The sequence below is a fragment of the Monodelphis domestica genome, chromosome 3 (assembly GCF_027887165.1).
Source record: "Monodelphis domestica isolate mMonDom1 chromosome 3, mMonDom1.pri, whole genome shotgun sequence".
In the NCBI taxonomy this organism is placed as follows: Eukaryota; Metazoa; Chordata; class Mammalia; order Didelphimorphia; family Didelphidae; genus Monodelphis; species Monodelphis domestica.
In genome coordinates this window covers 400,743,206-400,766,516 of record NC_077229.1, presented here as the reverse complement: position 1 = coordinate 400,766,516, position 23,311 = coordinate 400,743,206, and the positions used below count along the sequence as shown (strand labels likewise).

General features: G+C 37.6%; 1 protein-coding gene across 5 annotated transcripts in view; it reads left to right on the top strand.

The window, feature by feature from the left end:
• Positions 1–23,311, top strand: part of PLEKHG4B (pleckstrin homology and RhoGEF domain containing G4B) — a 353,991-nt gene that overhangs the window by 236,568 nt on the left and 94,112 nt on the right. For all 5 annotated transcript variants that reach the window (XM_056824353.1, XM_056824355.1, XM_056824356.1 and 2 more), the window contains one exon: positions 6,230–7,598. In XM_056824353.1, coding sequence (XP_056680331.1) covers positions 6,419–7,598 — 1,180 coding nt within the window. In that variant the 5' untranslated portion in view covers positions 6,230–6,418. The remainder of the gene's footprint in view (positions 1–6,229; positions 7,599–23,311) is intronic.

Sequence of the window (23,311 nt, the reverse complement as noted above, 5' to 3'; positions counted from 1 at the left end):
TCAATACTCCAAGATGGAAGGTAAGGGTTTAAAAAAAAAAAAGAAATAGTTGTTTAGCCACATCTTTCTCATTCTGTCTTTATGGAATAAAAATTTCAAACCCACATATAAATACTCAGATTTATTCTTGAAAAGTCTTCATTTTAAAGTCAGCCCACTATTCTAGGCAATTGAGATTTTGGATTTCATTAGCTACAATTAGTATAGTAATTATAATTCCATTCTGTTGTATGATTTAAAAGTGGCAGCTAGACTAGGGTTAGAGTGCGGGCTTGAAATTAGGAAGATCCGAATTCAAATTTGTCCCTGGATAAATCATAACCTCTCTGTCTCTTATTTCCTCATCTATAAAATAGAGATAATAATAGCACCAACCAGACATATTTGTGAGCATCAAATGAGATAATATATATGTTAATTACATATACTTATCTATGCATGTATATATGGATGTGTATATCTATCGATCATCTATCTGTATATCTATCCATCTGTCCATCCATCTATCCATCTTTTTCTCTTTCTCTAAAGCTTGGGAACTTTAATGTTCCATAGCTTCCCCAAGCCATTGATAAAAATACAATAGAGCAAAGAATAATACCTCAGGAAATTCTACTGGACACCTCCCTTAAGTTTCACACTGATCCACTAAAACTCCAGTAATTTAACCAACCCAACATCAGCCCTGAGAGATAGGCACTATTATTATCCTCATTTTACAGAGATTTTGGATCGCTAATATTATAGGATTTACAGTTGGAAGGAGCATTGCTGTTGTTGTCCAGTTGTTTTTCAGTCATGTTTGACTATTGATGGCCCCATTTGGGTTCTTCTTGGCAAAGATGCAGGAGTGGTTGCCATTTCCTTGTCCAGCTCATTTTACAAATGAGGAACTGAAGCAAACTAGGTCAATATGACTTGCCCAGGGTCACATAGCTGGGCTATGTCTGAGTGTCCGAGGCCTAATTTAAACTCAAGAAGATGAGTCTTCCTGACTCCAGGTCTGGTGCTCTATCCACCATATCATCTAGCTGCCCAGAAGAGCTTTACAAGTCCTTTAATCCAAACCCCTTATTTTATGGATGAGTAAACCAAGGCACAAAGAAGGGCAAAATGATTTGGCCAAGGTCATATGGGTAGTGAAGTAATAGAGGGAAGTTTTGAACTTGAGTTCTAACTCCAAATCCCTTGCTTCTTCTCCTCATGACCTAGATGGTTTCTGAGAACAATTGAGCATAAAGTCAACTCATATAGTATAATGGGGAACATGAGACAGAAAGCATTTGGTTCCTGGCAAGTAGACATAGCATTCTAATAAAATTCCTGACTCTTTCCAAAGGCCCAAAGTGATGCATGTTATACAAATGGATCTTTGTGCACTCTTCACTCCACATCTCTCTTTTCAGACAAAGGTACCAATAATGTTGTCTTCCTAAGTACTTCATCTCTATATTTAGTGACCTATTTTAGACCCCACTTGACAATATAGGGAATTCAAAATGAATAGACTCTAATCACAGAGGAATTTGACACTGAAAGGAAAGGTAACAGGAACTAAGAATACACACAACAGTCACAGGTAGGGTGTTAAGTATGTGAAAGGAAATCAGAGGAAGCAAGAAATGTCATCCTCTCCATTTAAGGAAAAAACCCCAATTCCTTTTTTTGCTACTTCTTTTCAAACCACCATTCCATGGTCCCTACTATGCTCTCAACCCTTGCTATAGTGGCTTTGGAACAAATCTTCCTAGAAAGCAAAACTTTGTAATGTCAGGGGGTCAAAACGTGTTTTTTGAAGTCTTTTTTGTTGTCCTAATTGGGTACAAGTCTCAATAAATTACTGAGCTTGATTCATCTCCACAGCATTAGGACAAAGCAAATTCACATGGGTGGTGAGTTTATGATGAGGAGGAGGAAAGAAATGCCATGCTGCTACTCTATGTGGGCAGAGCCCTGTCTAATAATTTCAGCTCCAGGGGTAAATGGGAGGGTGGGAAAATCCTGCAAGTCCTTCTGGGAGAAGCCTTGGTGAGAGCACTGGGAAGGATCAAACAGTGGAGGGGAGTATCTGTGTGTACCTACTGGAAAGACCAAGAGAGAAGTAGAACCTCGTATCACAGAGTTTTCTGTTTTCTGTTTTGTTCTTCTCTGGTTTGAATATTAGAACCATTTTTGTCTCTTAAAAAGAGTTTGGTAAAATGCTTTTTCTCAATTTATGTGAAAATTTTTTATAGTATATTAATTTTTATATATTTGTTTTTTTAGGACATGTAACTTATTTTGTATCAGTAAGGTTGCTTCCAAAAGGCTTTACGTTCTCTTCATTTTGGCTCCCTAGAACAAATTCCTTGTTGCCCCAACCTATGGGTAATTAAGAATGTGGTCATTTGCCCCATATACTTTTAGGGTCCTGATGTTATAGAAGATTCAGAGCTAAGAAATCCTGTACTCTGCATCAAACTCTAATATTACATTTCTATTGGAAGAGAATTAGTGCCATTGTAGTACCTGGGTGATTCTCTAGAATACTGTCTAAAAGCCAGGAATGGCATATTTTCCATCTACATCTAGAAAAGTATATATCATTCATTGTCTTCTAGATAAAAAATAAATGATAATGATTATACTGTATTTTTATTTCCCATATAAAACCACAAAATTTTATAATGATACAATCATTAATGTCAGGGTTAAAGATATATTTCTTCCAGGTAAAATCTAACTTGATTTTGTTATCATCCCTTTACTTAATTTTCCTTTCAAAATCTTCAGAGCAACTGCTATGTGACTAGTACTCTCCTTATCTCTAAAGAGAACTTTGTATCCAGAAAATGCTTAAGAAATTAATAGTAAGATTCATATTTTCCAGGAATAAATTTAGAGAAAAGGTTATGAATTTACAAGTCCTATAAAGAATGTTTATAGAACAGCTAATACTTAGCCTATACAAAATTTTCAGAAAAGTTAAGAAAGTATTCTGTCAAACAGAGACATAGTTTTGTGAGACATAGTTCCAATACTCAAACCAGAGAAGGACAAAGAAAAAAAAGAACTCTAAACAAGTATCATTATTGAATTTTTATTCACGAAATTTAAATAAAATTAGTTGAAAAATGTTATCACAACCTATCCAATTTTTTTCACTTTGCCCAAACTGGATTTATATTAGGAAAGTGCTGAGTTAGTGCCAGGAAAACAATGAGCCTAATTCATGTTATTTTTTTAAAAGATCCCCAAGACCATATTATTTCACTAGATAAAGATGAACTCTTTGATAAAATACAATAATCATTATGCTAAAACCCCTAGAAAACATCTAAATAGAAAGGACATTTTTAATATGATAAAAAGTATTCCTCATAACCTAAAAGTTAGCATTATTTACAATGGGGAAATAGTAGGAGCTTCCTGAATAAGTAAAGGAATAAAGATTTTTTGTTCTTTCTCCAGTATCATTTGAAATAGTTGTGAAAAGATTGCAGATAAAATAAGATAACAAAAGTCAAAGACAAAGAGGAAACAAAACTACCTACTGTTATTGCTGATGACACTGGCTAGCCCCAGAGAATTAGCAAAGAAACAAATTGAGATTATTAGTACCTTCAATAAAGTATCAGGATAACAAAACAAATGCACAAAAATCAACAGCTTTATCTAGCAATAGGAAATATTAAAGATAGCAACATACAGATGTAGTGCTATACCAATCAAAATTTCAAAGCTGTATTTTCTAGAATTGGATAAAACAATGGCAAAAATTTCTCCAATTAACTAAAGGTCTAGAAGCTCAAGGGTAGAATGGCTCAGACAAAGAATTTTTAAGAAACTCTTACTTTCTAACTTAATACTCTAAGACAGAAGGGCGAAGACTAGACAAATGGGGTTAAGTGACTTGCTGAGGGTTACATAGCTAGGAAATGTCTAAGGTCAGATTTGAATTCAGATTCTCCTATCTCTAGGCTTGGTTCTCTATCTACTGTGACACCTTGCTGGCTCAACAATTGAATTTAATACAGTGTTTGTAAACTCAAAAATAAGTGAATCTGTCATATAAAGTGAGCAAAACTTTTACATAGAAATTGTGCCTTACAAAAAACTGGAAAATGAGAAGATGTTCATCTATTGGGGAATGGCTAAACAAATTGTGGTATCTGATGGTGATGAAATGCTATTGTGCTATAAGGAATGATGAACTGGAGGATTTCTATATGAACTGGAAAGACCACCAGGAATTGATGCAGAGTGAAAGGAGTAGAATCAGGAGAACATTGTGCACAGAAACTGATACACGGTGGCACAATTGAATGTGATAGACTTTTCCACTAGCAGCAGTGCAATGACCCAGGACAATCCAGAGGAACTTATGAGAAAGAACTGGGGGAGTAGAAGCATAGAAGAAAAACACACGCTCAATCATGTAGTTGTAGTTTGATGGGGATATGATTGGGGACATTGACTTTAAATGATCACTGTATTGCAAATATCAATAATTAATTTTAATAATAGGTTTTGAACAATGATACATGTAAAACCCAGTGGAATTGCTCATTGACTCTAGGAGGAGGGAAGGGAAAGAACGTGAATCATGTAACTATGGGAAAATATTCTAAAATAATTGACTAAAAATAAAAAATAAATGAAAAAAGAATAAAAAAGAAGAAATTGTGCCTTTGTTCCCAGTTGATCTCAAAGTGAAAATTTGTATTCTGAGTTATGTTAGCATGAGTAGTATCTCTTTTTATTTTACTGGATAATTTTATTTAAATATTTATTTTTACCACCCAGACACTATAGAAATAGAGTTCCCAGCCTGAGTAAAGTAATGCCATTCCACATGTAGGACCCTTGAAATTATGGTACTATTTTGTCAAAGAGTAACATTTTCTCATGGTGCCCATGTGATTTTGCTCAGTTGTTTTGCTATTTTTACCAGTAATCACTCATTTTACCAGAGCTTAAAATGAACTTATTGGATTTGTGTTTCACTAGTTTTGAATTCTAATATCTCAAAATTCAAGAGTGTAAAGGATGAGTACTGGAATCCTGACATGAGGGCTGAAGCAGAATCTGTGTCAGTTGGAGAGAGCAAAGGATTCTGGGAAGGAAACTGACCTGGGAGAGTTCTAAGGAACTTCTGGGGGCTTTGGAGCTGAAACCTTGATCTGAGAAGACTTATTTCTGAGGTTGGGGTTTTCACTGAAACCCATGCCTCCAAGGGAGACTGCAACCTGAATGCAGGGTTCAAAAAAATCCTTCCATACACTCATCCTTTATAAGAGTCAAGATGCCTAGTGGAATCTTCTCCGTATACACTACTCTGTGATAAGCATTTATTGAGTGAAAAGCAGGGGTTTCATAGTAAACACATTAAAAAACCCAGTTCTCCAAAGGCAGCATGCATAAGCTATAAATTGCTGGCATTTGAGGGCATCTAGATTGTTCAATAGATTGAGAGCCAATCCTGGATTTAAATCTAACCTCAGACACTTTTTTTGGCTTTGTGACTGGACAAATCACTTAATCCCCATTGCCTCACCCTTACTGCTCTTCTGCATTGGAACCAATTCATATTATTGATTCTAAGATAGAAGGTAAGGGTTTAAAACAAACCAAAAAAGATCTGGTATTGTAATCAAGAAGTCATGGGTTCAAGTGTTGCCTTTGGTTCTTAGGATCATAGATTTAGATCTGAAAGAGACCTTAGCGGCAATTGAATTTAATCCCCTCATTTTACTTCTATTTTACAGATGAAGATACTGAAGCACAAAATGACTAAGTGACTTGTTCATGGTGTCACAGCTAGTAAATATTTGAGGCAGAATTTAAATTCAAGTCTTCTGCTTTCAACCTAGCCCAGAACTCTATTCATTTTGCCACATGATGACTATGTGACCCTGGGCAGGGCATTTAACCTCTTGGTACCCCAGGCAGCTCTCTGAGACCATAAATAGACAACAGTCACTAGTCTTCAGTGTTAGAATTTCCTTCCTAGAAATTCCCGATACCCAGGAAATCATGGATCCAAGCAAAAACTAAACATGCCAGTTTTACAAGTGTTTTTCATTATACTCTAAGGTGCATGTGCTCTCTAGTTAATATTACTGTCCTTTGGCAGAAAGTAGAGTTGCATAAATATCAGGCTGACCTCACAGGACAATAGACAGGGCTTCCTGACTGGATTAGTGCCATTGTTTTCACTGATGTTTCTCTGTCTCTTCTTGGTTTACAGGCTAGGTACACAGGCCTCATTTTCTACCATGAAGGTTGGCCACTGTGCATCCATGAGAAGGTGGTGGTACAGCTAGCGTCCCTCCACAAAGTTCGGCTCAAGCCAGGAGATTTCTATCTGCAAGTTGTCGCAGGAGGAAAGCAATCTGCCAAACTTGTTCTGAAATGCCTCGCTCAACATGGACAAGGAATGGAAGAAGTCACTGTACCTGAAGCCATGTATGGATGCATTTTCACAGCAGAGTTTTTGGAAAATGTGAACTGTGAGAGGGCCAGTTTCCCTTTGCAGAGCTGCTTGCTGACCACAGGCACTGTAGTCTATCGTACCCCATGGAGCAACATCATGAACCCCATCTTTGTCCCTACATCTGAAACCATCCTTCATAATTATTCTGGCAGCCCAGTGCCAAACCCATTGGGTCACCGAAATCTAGATTCCTATTCACCCACACAAACCATGGAGAGCAACCATTCCCGAGGCAGCTCTACTTCCAATGACACTGGTTGCACAGTTATGGAGGCATCACTATCCTGTAGCCGTGGAAGCTCAGGGAGTGATCTGTCCAGCCCACTTCATTCCCCTGAAAGAAGAACTGAATTAGAAAGCCCCAGAACCCCTACTGGAGATTGTGAAGGAGAGTATGTAAACCTTGCTGTGTTTGCTCATGAGTCTCCTAGCTTTGAGAGGAGCCTTTCAGAACCCCCTGAGATGTGTGAGGAGACAGATAGATCAATCCATGTTGAGGAATTATCTGACACAGTGGAAGAGAAGAAAACTGGCCTAAGAAATATTACTTTCAACACAGACTTGAGTAGTCCTTGTGCTAGGCGGAGGCAGCTGAGAGATTCTACCTATTTTGAGACCAGACGTCTATTTCGAAAATCATACATGGAAGCCTTGCAAAACCCAATGCACCTTGGCTCCAGCTCAGAGGAGTCAATAACAGAAGAAATCTCAGACCCGATCCTTCATTCACCTAAAATGAATGAGAGAACAGGGGATGTCAGGATTGCTACTAAACCAACTCAGAAGCAAAGTTATCTTTCTGAGAGGCTTCTCCCTAAAGAAGAACTAAGAGGAAACATGAGTCCTAAGTCCTGCTCCCAGTCATCAGACAAGCAACTTGGACCTGTTGGATCTTCTATAGTATCTGGAAAGAGAGCTATTCCCAGACGGTCTCAATCCTTGGATAGGTCGCACAAAAGTTCCCAGGATAAAGGCCATGATCCCCGTCGGGCCTCAGATGATTCATCAGATGTAAATCCTAAAAAGCTCTTAAATGGACAAGCTTTAAGCCCTGAAAAATTGGACCCCAACAACCACTTCTGCATCGCTGTTCAAAGTCACAAATGCACCAAAGATGATGAAGGTGAGACAGACAGACAGACAGACAGACAGACAGACAGACAGAGAGAAACAGAGAGAGACAGAGAGAGACACACACACACACAGAGAGAGAGAGAGAGAGAGAGAGAGAGAGAGAGAGAGAGAGAGAGAGAGAGAGAGAGCGTGTGCACACACATAAACAAATTTTGGCTTATTCACTCAAACTCTTAGCCAATTCATTCAACTTTCTGAGCATGCCTTTGAGAAGTAAATGTTTATATAATCACTCCTTTCATAGACCATAAATCAATTTGACAGTCTCTTTACAATCAGGTAAATTATTGCTCTGACTCTTCCCTTATATACACCAAACACATAAATGCATACAGACACAGGCACAACATATGTGTGGAAAGGATATTTAAGAGGAAAAAAAAAAACCTTAGTGGGATAACTGTTTTTAAGCCTCCTCTATAAACTTAGAAATAACTTGTCTTTTTTTCATACAGCTCTGTAAAGTATAATAGTGGTTTTGACTGCCAATGGAATTTTTAGGGCAGAAAACAAAATGCAAGACCTAGTAATATATTGAATTAACTCCGACATTTCTCTTTAAATAAAAGGGCAGTAATGCTTTGGAAACTACCTCAATAAGGACTTCACAAAGATCAAGTTATTGCTTAGAAAGCAACTGTCTGATGATGAGTCTTTCCAAACTTAGCTAGCTAGGTGTCCAAATGTATAGTCTCTCAGATTCTTAAGTGATTTTGGCCCTTCCTAACTCATAACTAAATAATCAATCAATAAACATTTATTAAGCACTTACTATGTATGTATGAGATACCATGCTAAGAAGCTGAGATCAATTTTAGCACATAAGCTAGGGGCTATGATGAAGTTTCTTATTTTTAAAATAATATTTCATTTTCCTCCAATTACATGTAAAAACAATTTTTTAACATTCATTTTAAAGAAATTTGAGTTCTAAATTCTTTCCCTCCTTCCCATCTTCCCTCCCTCATTCCCACTTCTTCCTCCTCCCTGAGATGGTAAGCAATCTGACACACATTTTACACATACATATGATTAAGTTTTTCATTCCTGAATTCTTCATTTCATTTGATAGCTTTAAATTCAAACTTGTTGCTAAGTTGCTAACCTGTGTTTTTTAAGGTTATACACACACACACACACACACACACACACACACACACACACACACACATATATTCTTATGGTACAACAAAAACAAAACCTGGGTTAGAAAATTCATTGTTTAGATTTCTTTTTTGCACTTCTATCACCAATGGTAAATAGTTGTCAACTCAAGATCTTATACTTACACTGGAGGGGCAGGTAGGTAATACAGTTGATAGAGTGCCAGGCTGGAGAAGGGAGGCCCTGGGTTCAAATTTTGACTGAGAAATATCCTAGGTATGTGACCCTAGGCAAGTCACTTAATCCCTATTGCCTAGTCTTTGTCACTTCTCTGCCTTAGAACTGATACTAAGGATTTTTTTAAAAAGATAATATGTCTTCATTACAAATGCTAGTTTGAATAAATACTGCCTGAGCCTTGTGAAATACCTCTAAGATGAAATTCAGATACATTATCAATCATTCACAGTGGAAAGAGAACTAAATCTGGAACCAGAAGGCCTGGGTTCAAATCCTACCTCTGGTGCTTACAACCAGTATGATGGTGGACAAGTACTTAATCTCTTTGTGTTTCAATTTCTTCATCTATAAAATGAGGTTTGGTCTTTTCAGTCCCTTCTAGCTCCAAAACTATAATTCTGTGATCATCTTAAAAAAAAAAAGTGAGATAGACATCACCCCTCAGTGCCTCAGTTTCTTCATTTGTAAAATGAGGAGATTGGATCTATAGGGTCCCTCCCAGATTTACTTTCTGTGATTGTGTGAGCCTGTGGGTCTAGTAAAGAGACAAGAGATAAATGATTAGTATTTCCAAAAGAAGTGTGAATAAGATCTTTTTAAAGTAATGATTGCTCATTGGCTTGGCATGGATTTTCTCTTTAGTTGAGCCCAAAGGAATGAAATGGCCTCAAGCAATGTTGTGAAATTTACCAGTAGTCAGAGGTGAATAATTTTCTCAAAGAACATGTGTATGATGGGTAATGTCAGAATAAGAGGAATAAGATTCTACTTTATTCTAATATTGAATGGAATTCACTTCTGAAGCAAAGGCTTTTTTAACAAGGCTTTCTTGCTTGTTCACTGAGTATAACAGAGTTTCTTTCCCTTTTTTTAATGTCTTGGACCCCTTTGGAAGTTAAGGAAACCTGTGGGCCCCTTCTTAGAATAATAGGTTTTAGTGCATAAAATAAAGTATATAGGATTGCAATTATACTTGTATATAGTTCTCAAAACATATTCTAAAAATAAGTTCATAGACTCCAGGTTAAGAATCATTTCAATTTATGTATAACTTAGATAAAATTGTCAATCCCCTGTCTTAGGGAGAGTGGAGGGAAAGGACAGAAGTAGAGAATTTGGGGCTCAAATTTTAAAAAAAATAATTTTTAAAGTGTTTTTACATGTAATTGAAAAAATAAAATACCTAAAAAAATGAATCCTTGCAATATACTAGAAAAAAATCTATATCATTCCCCCATGGTCATGTCAAGGTAATTTAATTCCTTTAAGTGGAAAATTATCACAGAAGAGCTCAGAGAAGGGAATTTCCAGTTCTGCAGCAATCTGCAATCTGCAATCAATCTAGTCATAACCTATGGTGCCATTATCATTAAGTCTGTGGTAGGAAAGGATAGCCATTATGAGTGAGGACTGCATGTACAAGCTTGTTAGAACCTATTAAAAGATAGCTTTTGAGAAATCAAATTATTGATTTGATTTAATTGCGTTGGGTATATAAGGGTTGAGCTAAATGTTTGAGTATGCTAATAAATCTATTAAAGGTTTAATCCCATTTTACCTAAGGTTGCTGTTCATCTTCAGGAAGTTTATTTACAATCAGTAGAGCCATAGAATGGTAGAGCTGGAAGGAGCATTTGATCTCATTTAGTCTAGACCCCTTATTTTATACATAAGGAGGACCCAGAAGTCCAAAGAGATATGTTGTGGTTTAGTCATTTTTCAGTGGTGTCCAACTCTTCCAGACTCCTTTTGGGGTTTTCTTGGCAAAGATACTGGAGTGGTTTATCATTTCCTTTTCCAGTTCATTTTACAGGTGAGGAAACTGAAGCAAATGAGGTCAAATGACTTGCCCAGGGTCACATAGTTAGTATCTGAGGTCAGATTTAAACTTAAGTCTTCCTGACTCCAAGCCCAGCACTCTATCTACTGTAACATCTAGTGCCCCTCAAAAAACTGTCCCAAAATGTCAAAATCTTGGCAAGATGCATCCTGCATCCTCTTGATTTTTAATGCACATATTGCTAGACTAATTTCTTTAGAGGTGATGGAGTTTGCTCAAGATCACAGAGCTAATTAGTGGTCAAGCTGGAGTAGAACCCAACTGTCCTTATTCTAAGGCCAGTGTCTTTTCCATTTTATCATACTACCTTTCCAACTAGTCCACATTTTTAATCTAGGATTTTCTACCATCAATATTACAAATACTCCATTTATCCAGTAATATTAATACAGAATGGCATTGCAGAAAGGTTATTTGTCTTAGAATTGTTTGATTCCTGCCTATTTCATTGACTCTTTATCTAAACTTGGACCAGTGCTTTTGCGAATCCCTTGAACCTTAGTTCCTTCATCTGTAAAACAGGGACAGACAATATTTACAATATCTATACCACTGTGTTTTATTGAAAATCAGATGAAAAATTAATTAAAGCACTTTGTGTAAGTTATTATTACTGTGATTATGATCTGTGGTGACCAATTAGATTGAGGTAGCCACTCCCTTGCCTCATAAAATGCTTGCCTAGGGCTAACTGTGAAATCTACAACAAAAGATAAAGTTTATTTTTCAATTTTCCATAACTGAATGCTTTAAGGGACATTGTACAAATATCCTTATTTTTTACCTACATCTTTATGAACTATTTATTGAAATTATTCTTCATTTATGTTACTGATTTAAGCCAGTACATCCATTAGCCAACCCACTTATTCACTAGATCATAAATGCCACTAGAATGTACTATGGTATGGCTGGATTTATTGCAGCCATTCCAAAAGCTGAATCAATTAGCCACATATGTAGCATGGCCCATGCTGGCTGGGAATGGTTGTATTGGGCAATACTATTGGCACGAAATAAAACAAGAAACTCAAATAACTCTTATAGTTGCCTCAACATTTCAAATAGCTCTATTAGAAAAACTGTCTATTGCTTCATATATCTCTTGATGCCAAGGACACTTCATTAACTGAGTAACATACTTTTGTCTGGGTCAGCACACAACACTGATTATTATCAGCAGTGGATATATTATATCTGGCAAGCTCAATTTGGTAGCTCTTATAAATTTGATCCTTTTTTTGTGCCTGTGAGAAATATTTAATTCTTTTCCTAATAGAACTCCTTTCTCCCTATTGTCCTCATTTTCACTATAGGAAAGAAGCCTGGTTTAGTGGAAAGAACTCAAAGCTCATTGCTCCTAGATTCGTATCCCAACCTCAGTTACTTACTAGCTGTGTGGCCTTAGGATGGTCACTTGACCAGTATAGTTTTCCTCATCTATAAAATGGAAACGACAGCTGAACAACAAAACATAGGGTTGTTGTGGAAATCAAATATTGTACTATAAATTGTAATTATTGTTGCTCAGTTGTCTTTCTGTCAAGACCAACTCTTTTGACTCCATTTGGGATTTTTTGGGCAGATATACAGGAGTGGTTTGCCATTTCTTTCTCCAGTTCATTTTAGAGATGAGGAAACTGAGGCAAACAAGGTTAAGTGACTTGTCCAGGGTTACACAGCTAGTAAATGTCTGAGGCTAGATTAGAACTCAGGAAAATGAGTCTATCTTATTCCAGATTTGGCACTCTAAGCACTGTGCCACCTAGCTGCCTCTAGTTTATACATAAGCTATAAAGTACTGTACAAATATAAGTTGCTATCATCCTTTCCTCTCTCAGAGTTCTCTGATGCTTTATCTTCAAAGTAATGAAAGTGGAAGTAATTCTCAAAGGCTACTCCAGCAGAGAGCAAATTTTTACCTCCCCAATCCCTTCCAAACTTAAGAGTATAGACCCAAAGAATGGCCTGTATAATCTGATACTAATCTAACCAAATTGGAAGAGGCTTTCTGCCAGAGATTTGGCCACCAGTGAGAATAATTTCAGTCATAGCAACTCATGAAACTCATGAGATTTGACCAGCAGAGATCTGACTACCAGTAAGGAAAATTTTAGGAGGTTCAGCATTATCAATTCATAAAACCCAAGGGGTGTGGATGTTAGATGAGTCTGTGTGTGTGTGTGTGTGTGTGTGCAAACGTGTATGTGTTTTTTAAATTTTTTTTTAAACCCTTACCTTCCATCTTTGAGTGAATACTGTGTATTGGCTCCAAGACAGAAGAGCAGTAAGGGCTAGGCAATGGGGGTTAAGTGACTTGCCCAGGGTCACACAGCTAAGAAGTGTCTGAGGCCAGATTTGAACCAAGGACCTCCCGTCTCTAGGCCTGACTCTCAATCCACTGAGCCATCCAGCTGCCCCCCATGTGTGTATTTTAGAAGGAGGTAGATGATTTCTGTGTGCAAAAGTAGAAAGAGTAGCAATATTCATAAAGTTGCATATCTTCCATGTATTCTTAATAGACTTTAGATAAATAAGATACCTTTATATACCTTGCCTTTCTTTCTTATCTGAAATGCAGAATATTATGGATTTTAATGCCAAATTAAAAAATATTCCTTTCCTCATTGTGTTCTATTTGCAAGCATGCAGTTGAATAGACAATCCAGTAACAGAGATCCCTGATGCCATGTTTCTTTGTAGCCTGCAGGCAATGGAATATATCTGGAAAAAAATGTATGTTTCTGCAAAATTGATGGCCTTAAACATGAAATCATCTTATGATTAGATGGTCAGGTTATCATCTAATGCAGCTCTATGGTAATATGTCCTCCCAGAGGTGTAGCTCTGGACGACCAGGTCAAAAATGCCACTTAGCCTCTGCTTTCAGCAGTGCTACTAAGCTACATTCAGATCTGTTTCATTCATTCATTCATCAAGTGACTTCTATACACAAGATATAATTGGATTCTGGTTCTTGTTCCTTGATTAAAAGCATGTTGCCAATTCAAAAGCTCACATGAGTGCTCTTGAGGGAAGAAGCTTCATTCCATTCCACCACCAGCTATCCCTGTGATTGCCATCTTCTTTTCATTTGCTAGGAAAACATAAGCCCCTTAGCACAATGCCTCTTGATTAAGCTGCCTGTTTTGTCTGGTTGCTACTCAGATGCAGTGCCCTTCAGTTTTCTCAGCATCCTGGTTGCCATCCTCCAAGAGAACTCCATCTTGCCTATGTTTTGCCCATAACATAGTGCCTGGAATTGAATACAGTACTCCAGAAGTCTTTTGATCAGAACAGAATGTTGTGGAACTATTCTTTCCTTCATTCCAGACACTATGTTTCTTAGCATACGAATAATAGAGCTCTTTAGCTATATAATCTCACTTGATTCACAATGACCCTATGAGGTATTGTAACAGTTTATATAAATCTTCCTTTTATATGCAGGTGAAGAAACTGACAATCAGGGAGTTTATTTGATTGTCATGATCACATAGTAAGTGTCAGGCAGGATCCAAGCCCCAGGTATTCCCACTTCTAATATAATACTCTATTATACCTTACTCACTTTTAGTTCTTTTAACTATCAGCTCATACAGTCAACTCACTGAACTTACAGTCTACTAAGCCCCCCAGATTCCTCCCCCCCAAGAACATGGACCCCTTCACTCTGTCATGTTGTACTTATGAAGGTGATTTTTAGAATCCACATATTGAATTTTAAAATCATTCCTACTAAATTTGACAACTATTTATTTGACAATTTGATAATGCACATGAAAGTATTTTGAAAACAACTACGTAAATGAAAGGTATCACTGATCAAACTGGGCAATAATGATATTGTTAGTTAAAAATTAGGAGTACCTAGACAGAAATGAGATTTTCTTGTATGGCTCTCAAACTAGCTCTAAAAGTAATTCCAAAGGAATGTTACTCAGCATGTAAATATGCTGCAAATGACTTCTATCTGATTAATTTCCCTGTTAACATAATTTGAAGTGAATACTGATTGGAAGTCTCATAATACCCTAAAAATACCAAAAGATGTTAGAGAAATCCGAAAGCACTTTTGAATTTATAATTGACTATCATTGAAATCCTGGGGTTTTTGCTTTTTAGTTACAGAGTAAGTATATGTGTGCATGTGTGTATGTATAATATCTATATATAATCTCCGTCTCTCAATATCTATACATATATCTATTTCTATCAATCTGTCTAGCTAGCTAGCTACCCTTTCTTTACGTGTGCTCAAAGTACCAACACTGTCAGACGAACACCTCACTTTTCTCTTCACACCGGTCACCTCACTTGTGATAGATAGCTTCCCAAGAAACTTGGTAAATTCACAATTCCAATAAAGGAAATACAAAATAAATGAAATTTATTCTTCATGGGAAATAAACACCCAAGTCAGTTTGATTGTGTGTGAAAAGGTGTATCTGTTCAGGCTGTCAACACCAGGTCATGACTGTTTGCCAAACAGGATGGGTCAAGACCTGGAGTCTAGACTTGTACTTACTGGGTCAAGGGCAGGAAGTCAGTAAGCAGCAGACAAGTGTGCCAGTACTGAGAGTACTGTTGAAGAGGATGTGTTCAGTGCCTGGCATCAGGAAGAAAAGAGAGATGGTAAGCAAAGTCTGAGGAAGCAGGCCAGGGTCAATGACATGAACTCCAAACCAAACTAGTGTCCAAGGAGGGAACCCAAGTGTGATATATGGAACAGAGAATCAGGACGAGCAAAAAGAAGGGGACAAGCAAAGAGATGTGTCCCATGTAGACAAGAGAATCCAAAATGGCCTTGTAATTGATCCAAGGGCAGAGGCTCGCTGTCCTCTCACTTATACCTATACTTCTTGCAAAGTGTGGGTAGATAAGCATTAAGAGCAGGTGTGTACAGGAAGCTAGAGAGAAGCAGATCCCTTAATTGTCAGAGTATCATGGGGGAGTGAATTTTTTGTCCTTCTTTTGGAACTGGTCATTTTCAACTATGGAGTTCCCCTCCTTTGTTAAAGAGTCTAAAAAGTACTAAATAGCCACACTCTCCTGCTCTGGGCATGGACTCTCAAGAAGCCCAAACAAACGGAAAAGCTCAACTGTTTCTCCTGGAATCCTGCTACAAGGCAAGAGACAAGGTCAGAAAACTCCAGACTGAAAACAGTCTGTGGTTCTCAGGAGTACTCCTTGGGCAAACACAGGGAGGGCCCACAGCTGGTTTCCTGGGTTAAAAAGCTTTGTTTTCAGATCAAGTTGAGTCAGTGTTCATTTGTGGTCTGAGTCAGAGACAGCTTTTGAGCTCTTTTGATCCTTAAACCAATAATGTATTGCTTTGTTTTTGTGTGGTATGAAGAATGCTGTGTGTTTGCTGTCCTCTTGGCACTCTCATGAAAACAAGATGTCATAAGATCATCCCAGGGAGTCTCTCTCTCTCTTTTTTTATTAGTATAAATAAGACATTAATTGATGGCTCCAGTCCCTGGCACTATCTCTCAGTCTCCATTGTGGAGCTCTTCAAGTTAAAGGACTTGATCACCCATGGGCACGAGATATGGAGCACAGGTGGGCATCAGCAGTCTGAAACTGGATTGTAGCTTCCCTTTTCAGATATTCTAGCCAGATATCCAACCCATGTCCCATTTACAGCATCATTATCAGAGTCTGGGAGGTAACAGGATTGAACAAAGTAGGAAAGACAGGGTTAGGCATTGGTCTAGCCAAAAGAATTTGGCAGATAGTGTAATTATAAAAGGCATGGTTTCAGGGCCAGAAAATCAGTTAGCAGAGGGAAGGGTACAGAGGCCCAAGAAGTGGAGCCAAATCCCTGGTCTAGGAGATCCATAACAGCAAAAAAAAATGCATCCCAAACTCAGCATGTCCAAATAAAATTTATTTTCTCCATCCACCTCCCCAAGTCCCCATCTTCTGAATTTCCTTTTATAATTTATAGAACTTCCATTAAATTTATTTTATTACTTCCATTTAATTTATTACTTACTTCCACTAAATTCATTTTGAAATCCTAAAGACTACCTCCACTTAAATCTCTCCTTTCACCTGGCTTCTGACCACTTTATCCAAGTCCCTTATCACTGCTCAGCTGAATGATTGTAAGAGCCTCCTATTTGGTCTCTATGCCTCAATTCTCTCCCTTCTCCAATCCAAACTGTTTGTTTATGATATGTGTAAACCTTAAAATTTCTTAGACTTATAAATGTTGGAAATTTCACCATTGGGAAATTTCATACTTGAAAAATTTCCTACTGATAGTGGGAACTCTATTGGAATGTGAACCCCATTGGCATGGGAGGGTCCTTCTCCTCCCTACTTAAGATTACTTTAGGACAGAAACCTTTTGCTGAACAATGGAAAGGGCTTTGACCTATGCTTAAGCATAGAACAGGAATTTCTTTGAGTCATGATTGATTTTAGAATTGATACAATAGAGATACTTGGAATGACAGAACCAGGTCTTGGAAAATACAATTTCCACCCCACTCAGTCCTAACAGGATTTAGGAAGGGCTGCAGCAAAGGATCAAGATTTAATTATTTGAGAATATGACCTTCAACAGACATGTGCAAGGCCACAGACCTCTGGGCAGTCCTGAGTTAAGCTAGAGCCACCATTGGCACAGGGGAGACATGGACAGTGATTGGTAGATGTGAGAACTGAGGGGAGGGAACTTGGATGGTTTCCTTAAAGATAGAGGGGTCTGAGGACTGAGAGGTGGTTGGTTGGAGAGGTTTTGCTCTGAGAAGTTTGCTTTGAAGGAAGCTGGAGGTGGAGGCCCCTGAGACTGTTTCTCCATTTTGGTCACGTGAGTAATAGGGACTGATCTCCTTTCTTTGCCCCAGCTATCTAAGGGCTTGGGCCTTTTGGCCCAGCCTAAACAGAAGGGGTATTTAAGCCCTATTCCCTTCTCTCCCCTTTCTCTCTCCCTCTCTCCCTCTCTCTCTATATCTCTAATACCTTTCTTCCTCCTGTTTGTAATTAAACTCCATAAAAGGTTGACTGCTGACCTGAGTTTTCATTTAGGAATTACATAGCTGAATTCCTTGGCGACCTTAAATTAATATATATCAGTCTTTTAAAGTGATTTCCTTGTCACATATGCCTGTATATGATGAAACCACAAAACTTTGAAATATAGTCAGATGTTTTTATTCTATCCTTGATTCTTATTTCAATAGAAAATAGGTGCCACTGGCCATCTCCAAAAAAAGTTTAGCAAGTGCATATATTGCCCCTCCTATCCAGTTAGTTGTCAAACTTCAGATCTACCATCACAATATTTCCTGCATCTGTCCCCTTCTCTTACCTTTTGGCCCCACTCTAGTTCAGGCCCTTATCACTTCTCATCTGTACTATTACAATATCCCTTTACTTGGACCTTTTGCCTCCAGCATCCTAGAGTTCATCTCCAGTCCCTCCTGAAAATAGCTGCCAAATTGCCAAAGCCTAAATATGAATGTATATATACATATATATGTATATATTTAGGAACTTCTAGTGGCTCCCTCCAGCTTCTAAGATAAAATGCAAACTCTTTTGTTTGGCTTTTAAAGACCTTGATAGAATAGGTTCATTATCTCTTCTCTCCTCAAATTTTGATTAGAATTTTTCTTTTTTACTTACCCTAAATATCTAGGTTATAAATCCTACCTGACCCATATCCATCTCCTAAGGTTTAACTTGACTGTTTCCTTCTGTTATCTAAAAATTATGCAATTACAGCAAGCACATTTGCTCTATTTTAGACTTGGAAGAGAGGCCATTAATATAGCAGAAACAAAAAGAAGTCACATAAGTAAAAATAGAAGTTTCCTCAAAATAAATCCTCTCCAATCAGAAGAAAGCTGCTTTCTACTTCACTTTTAAGAATTTAACATCCCAGGAGCAACTAGGTAGCTCATTAGATAATGAGCCAGGCTTAGAGATGGGGGGGGGGGGGGGTCTTGGAATTAAATATGAACTCAAATACTTTCTAGCTTTGGAGACCCTGGGCAAGTCACTTAACCTCAATTGCCTAAATCTTACTGCTCTTCTGCCTTGGAAATGGTACCTAGTATGGATTCTAAAACAAAAAAAAAAAGTTTTGTTGGTTTTTTTTTTTAAGAGCTTAACTTCTGCTATTTTTTGTGACTTGGAGCTAATGAATAATATTAGTAACAACAAGAGGAACAATTGATTTTATTTTTTTTTTTAAACCCTTACCTTCCGTCTAGGAGTCAATACTGTGTATTGGTTCCAAGGCAGAAGAGTGGTAAGGGCTAGGCAATGAGGGTCAAGTGACTTGCCCAGGGTCACACAGCTGGGAAGTGTCTGAGGCCAGATTTGAACCTAGGACCTCCCATCTCTAGGGCTAGCTCTCAATCCACTGAGCTACCCAGCTGCCCCCCAACAATTGATTTTATGTAGAAGTTTGCAAAGCGCTCAAATAAGGTAATGTTTGTAAAGCATTTAACACAATGCCTGCCACATAGTAGTTGCTAAACAAAGACTTATTTCCTTCATTTTCCTGCTCTTCTCTCCCTCAACTTTCCTTATAAGAACCCTATAAGGAAGGTATTACAAGTATTTGCAGGTCATGCCTCCCCAAACAACTCTGTAGCAGTCTGTAGGTACCTGTTACTTTACATTCTACCTCTGAAATAAAATCCTCCAGAGATTTTTTCCTAAAATATATAATGACCGTTGCAAACTTTATTCTCTGTCTAGAGTGTCTAGAAGTGAAATGTATCACTTCTAGAATGGATTCATTCCTATTGTGTATCTAGAAAAGGAAACCATGATTTCCTCTTTGACAGGAAGTCTCCAGTGGGGTACCAAAGGGGTGGTATTGGGTCCTATGCTATTTCACATTTTTCTCAATAATTTTGATAAAGACAAGCTCATCAAATCTGCAGATAACACAAGTCCAAGAGATAGTTAATCCACTAGACAATAGAATTAGATGAAAAAAGATCTTTCCAGACGCATGCCATGCAATGGACTGAATCCATTAAAGTGAAATTCAAAGTAAACTCTTATATATGGGTACAAGAAACCCCAGCTTCACAAGTATGAGATGGGAGACATGTGGCTATACAGCAGTTATTCTGAAAAAGATCTGAGGATTTCAATGGATTACATGCCCAATGACTCAGTAGTATGATGTCGAAGCCAAAGTTATTGTAATATTGTAAGGCTGTATTAAGAGAAGCTAGTTTCCAGGAATAAAGAAGTGTTAGTGCTGCTATACTCTGCCCAAGTCAGACTATATCTGCGTGTCTAGTTCTGCACCGTGGTTTTAGAAGGGCATTGATAAGCTGGAGAATATTTTGAAGGGCTGTTATTTGAAGAAAGGATTAAACTTGTTCTGTGTGACCCAGGAGGTAGTAGCAGGAGCAATCAGTGGAAGCTGCACAGAGGTCAATTTATACTACATGTCAGAAAGTCTTTATAACAAAGAGAACTATCCAGAGGCAGAATGAGCTGCTTTGAGATATAGTGGGCTAGCCCTCCTCAAAGGTCTTCAAATAGACAAGTATATGACTACTTGTTGGACATGTTATAACAGGGATTTCGTTCATGTGTGAGTTGGCCCCTTCAACTCTAAAATTAGTGATTCTACCATTTTCTAAAATTTTTAAATTTAAGCAAGCTTTTTGGAACCTAGTGTTAACCTAGCTAGCTTCATGACAATAGATAGCTTCGAATTTTATCAGAGTAGTGGATTCTCTTGATGACCATATACCATTTTCAATCTTTTACACACAAATTTTCCAAATGATGAATTATATACTTTGAATTCACACACACACACACGCACACACACACACACACACACACACACTCTCTATTCTGCACAAGAAGAGATCTCTACTTTCTACACAGCTGTCAGGCTTATAGAATACAAGCAAATGTTAATATTGACTTAAGCTAAACCCAGAATAATCACCCTTCTGTTCAGCCCCCCAAATACTGTATTCCTATTGTTTTAAAAACTTTTAAAATGTCTTTTGGGGGGGGGGCAGGTACAGGTGGTTCAGTGGATTGAGAGCCAGGCCTACAGACAGAATGACCTGGGTTCAAATCTGACCTCAGATACTTCCTACCTCTGTATCCCTGGGCAAGTCATTTAATCTCCATTACCTAGCCCTTTCCATTCTCCTGCTTTGGAACCAATTCATAGTACTGAATCTAAGATGAATGATAAGGATGGGGTTTTTTCCAATGAAAAAAATGTCTTTTGGATTTTTTTTTTTGGTTTCTTTGTTTTTATAGCACAAGTAACTTCTCAGTGAGGTAGTTTTGGCATTGTGAACATAGAGAGAAAAAGATGGACTTGTAGTCAGGAAACCTAGGTTCAAACCCTGCCCCTGACTAATCATTTGGTTTTTGCCCTTCATTTTTGAAGAGAACTATTGACTCCATGGAATGATGTCTTGAGGTGCATCTAAATTGTATTTAAGTGAAACAGAGTTGCACAAGTCTTCAGCCTCATTCTCTCTCCCGAAGTCATTGGAGTCCAGGGCAAGACAAAAGACCTCTGTCTAAGACTGACTACGTGAATCACTTGACACTTCAGAGCCTCAGGCAACTCTCTTAGACTATTTAGGTGTAGTACAGTTGCCTAACTTCATTGGTAGAGAGTTTCCTTGAGGGAATACTCCATACCCACAAAATTACAGGTCTCATACAGAAAGAAAAACATAGTATAACAGAAGAAAAGTTAAGCAAAACCAAATGGCACAGTAGCTATATCTGATCACAGATGGAAAATTCTACACTAATTCTCCAGCTCTCTTAAGGGTTTCAGCATCTGAATTCAGATATTTTCAATGTAATTTCCATTTAGATATATAGCAAATGCTTTCTGGATCCATATTCCAAATGCTACTCAGACTCCCAAGAATATGGTTGTATCTTTACGATTAACTCTGAAGTGTTGGCATTGTTGATTTTAGTACTATAACTCAAATGCTTCACCAGTGCTCTTCTCCATGATAGTCATTTGATTGTAACTCAGCCAGACTTAATGTTTAGAAAGGGATATTTACTTATGGTGAAATAGTTGGTAGAGTTCATAAAAACATTCCTGCCCCTAAAATCTGTGGCATACTCTTCCACTAATATGTACAAAGTTCAGGGGAAAGTGGGTTCAAGCTTAGAGAGCACATGTGAAAAAAGGATAACTCATAATTCCTGGAAATTCTTTTGCTGAAGTTCTCAAGATGTTTCCTTAAATACCCTTAAATATGGTGTGCCTTTTCTCTAGCCTCTTTGTAGAGCTTCAAATCTGGATTCAATCTGTCCTTTGATCCTTACTTAAACAGAAGTCAGTGAGGTGGTGCCTCAGTGGATTGGAAACCAGGCCTAGAGATAGGAGGTTCTAGGTTCAAATCTGGACTCAGACACTTCTTAGCTGTGTGACTTTGAGAAAATAACTTAATTAACCCCCATTGCCTAGCCCTTAGGACTCTTCTTTCTTGGAACCAATGCACAGTGTTGATTCTAAGATGGAAGGTAGGCTTTTATTTTTTTTTAATTACTTAGATGATGATAGGAAGCCCTCAGATCTGCAGAGTACCCCTATAGTACCACTGAGTAATTCAAGTGAAACATGTATCTGGCCTTATTCTGAGGAATTTGACTTATCTGTGAACTAAGTGTTGGCACAAGAATTCCCAGAGCCTATAAGGTCCCCCTATGCTTGTAATCTTTGTTAATACTATCCTTTTGTTCTTTCTTAGTTATACATTGATTCCTATATGTTACAGGCTCATAAATTTTGAGCTGTGAGAACTCTGTTCCAAGTCCATTATTTTATAGATCAAGAAACTAAGGCCCAGACAAGTTAAATGACTTGTCCAAGGTCATCTGTGTAGTAAGTGGATTTAAACTCACATCTTTTGACTCCATGCTCATTGTCCTTTCCATTGTATCACACCACACTTCTCATATTTCCCTTAATTCTTCACCTCATCATTTCTTACAATACAATAATATACTATTAATTAATATACCATAGTTTGTTCAGCTATTGTCCAATAGATTGGTACTTGTTCTGTTTCCAGTCTTTTAGAAAAACAAAAAAAGTCATCTTTCTGTTATTGACTTCCTTGGAACATATGCCAGTCTATATACTATATTCCAAAGGAAAAAAACAGTAACTTTTGAAAGTTTTTTCTCCCCTCTGTTAATGTGCTTAATTTAGAACTAGCTACATCATCTTATTATTCCATTCTGGGAATCTCTTATTTGCTTAACTCTGGACCAAAGATCTCAATTGCTTCAGGATAATAGTGATATATGCATGAATTATTGAAGTTAGAACGCCATTTTCCAGTATCTTGCAAGAATTTGACAGTCTGCTTAGGATTAGATTCATATATACATATATATGTGTGTGTATGTAAAGAACAGTATTGTTCTTGGGATTCAATTGTTATAAGTACTCAATTGTTATAAGGACTCAATTGAGGTTTCATGAATTTTCTCAGTCCCTCGGTTAGGGAACTTGTTAGGCT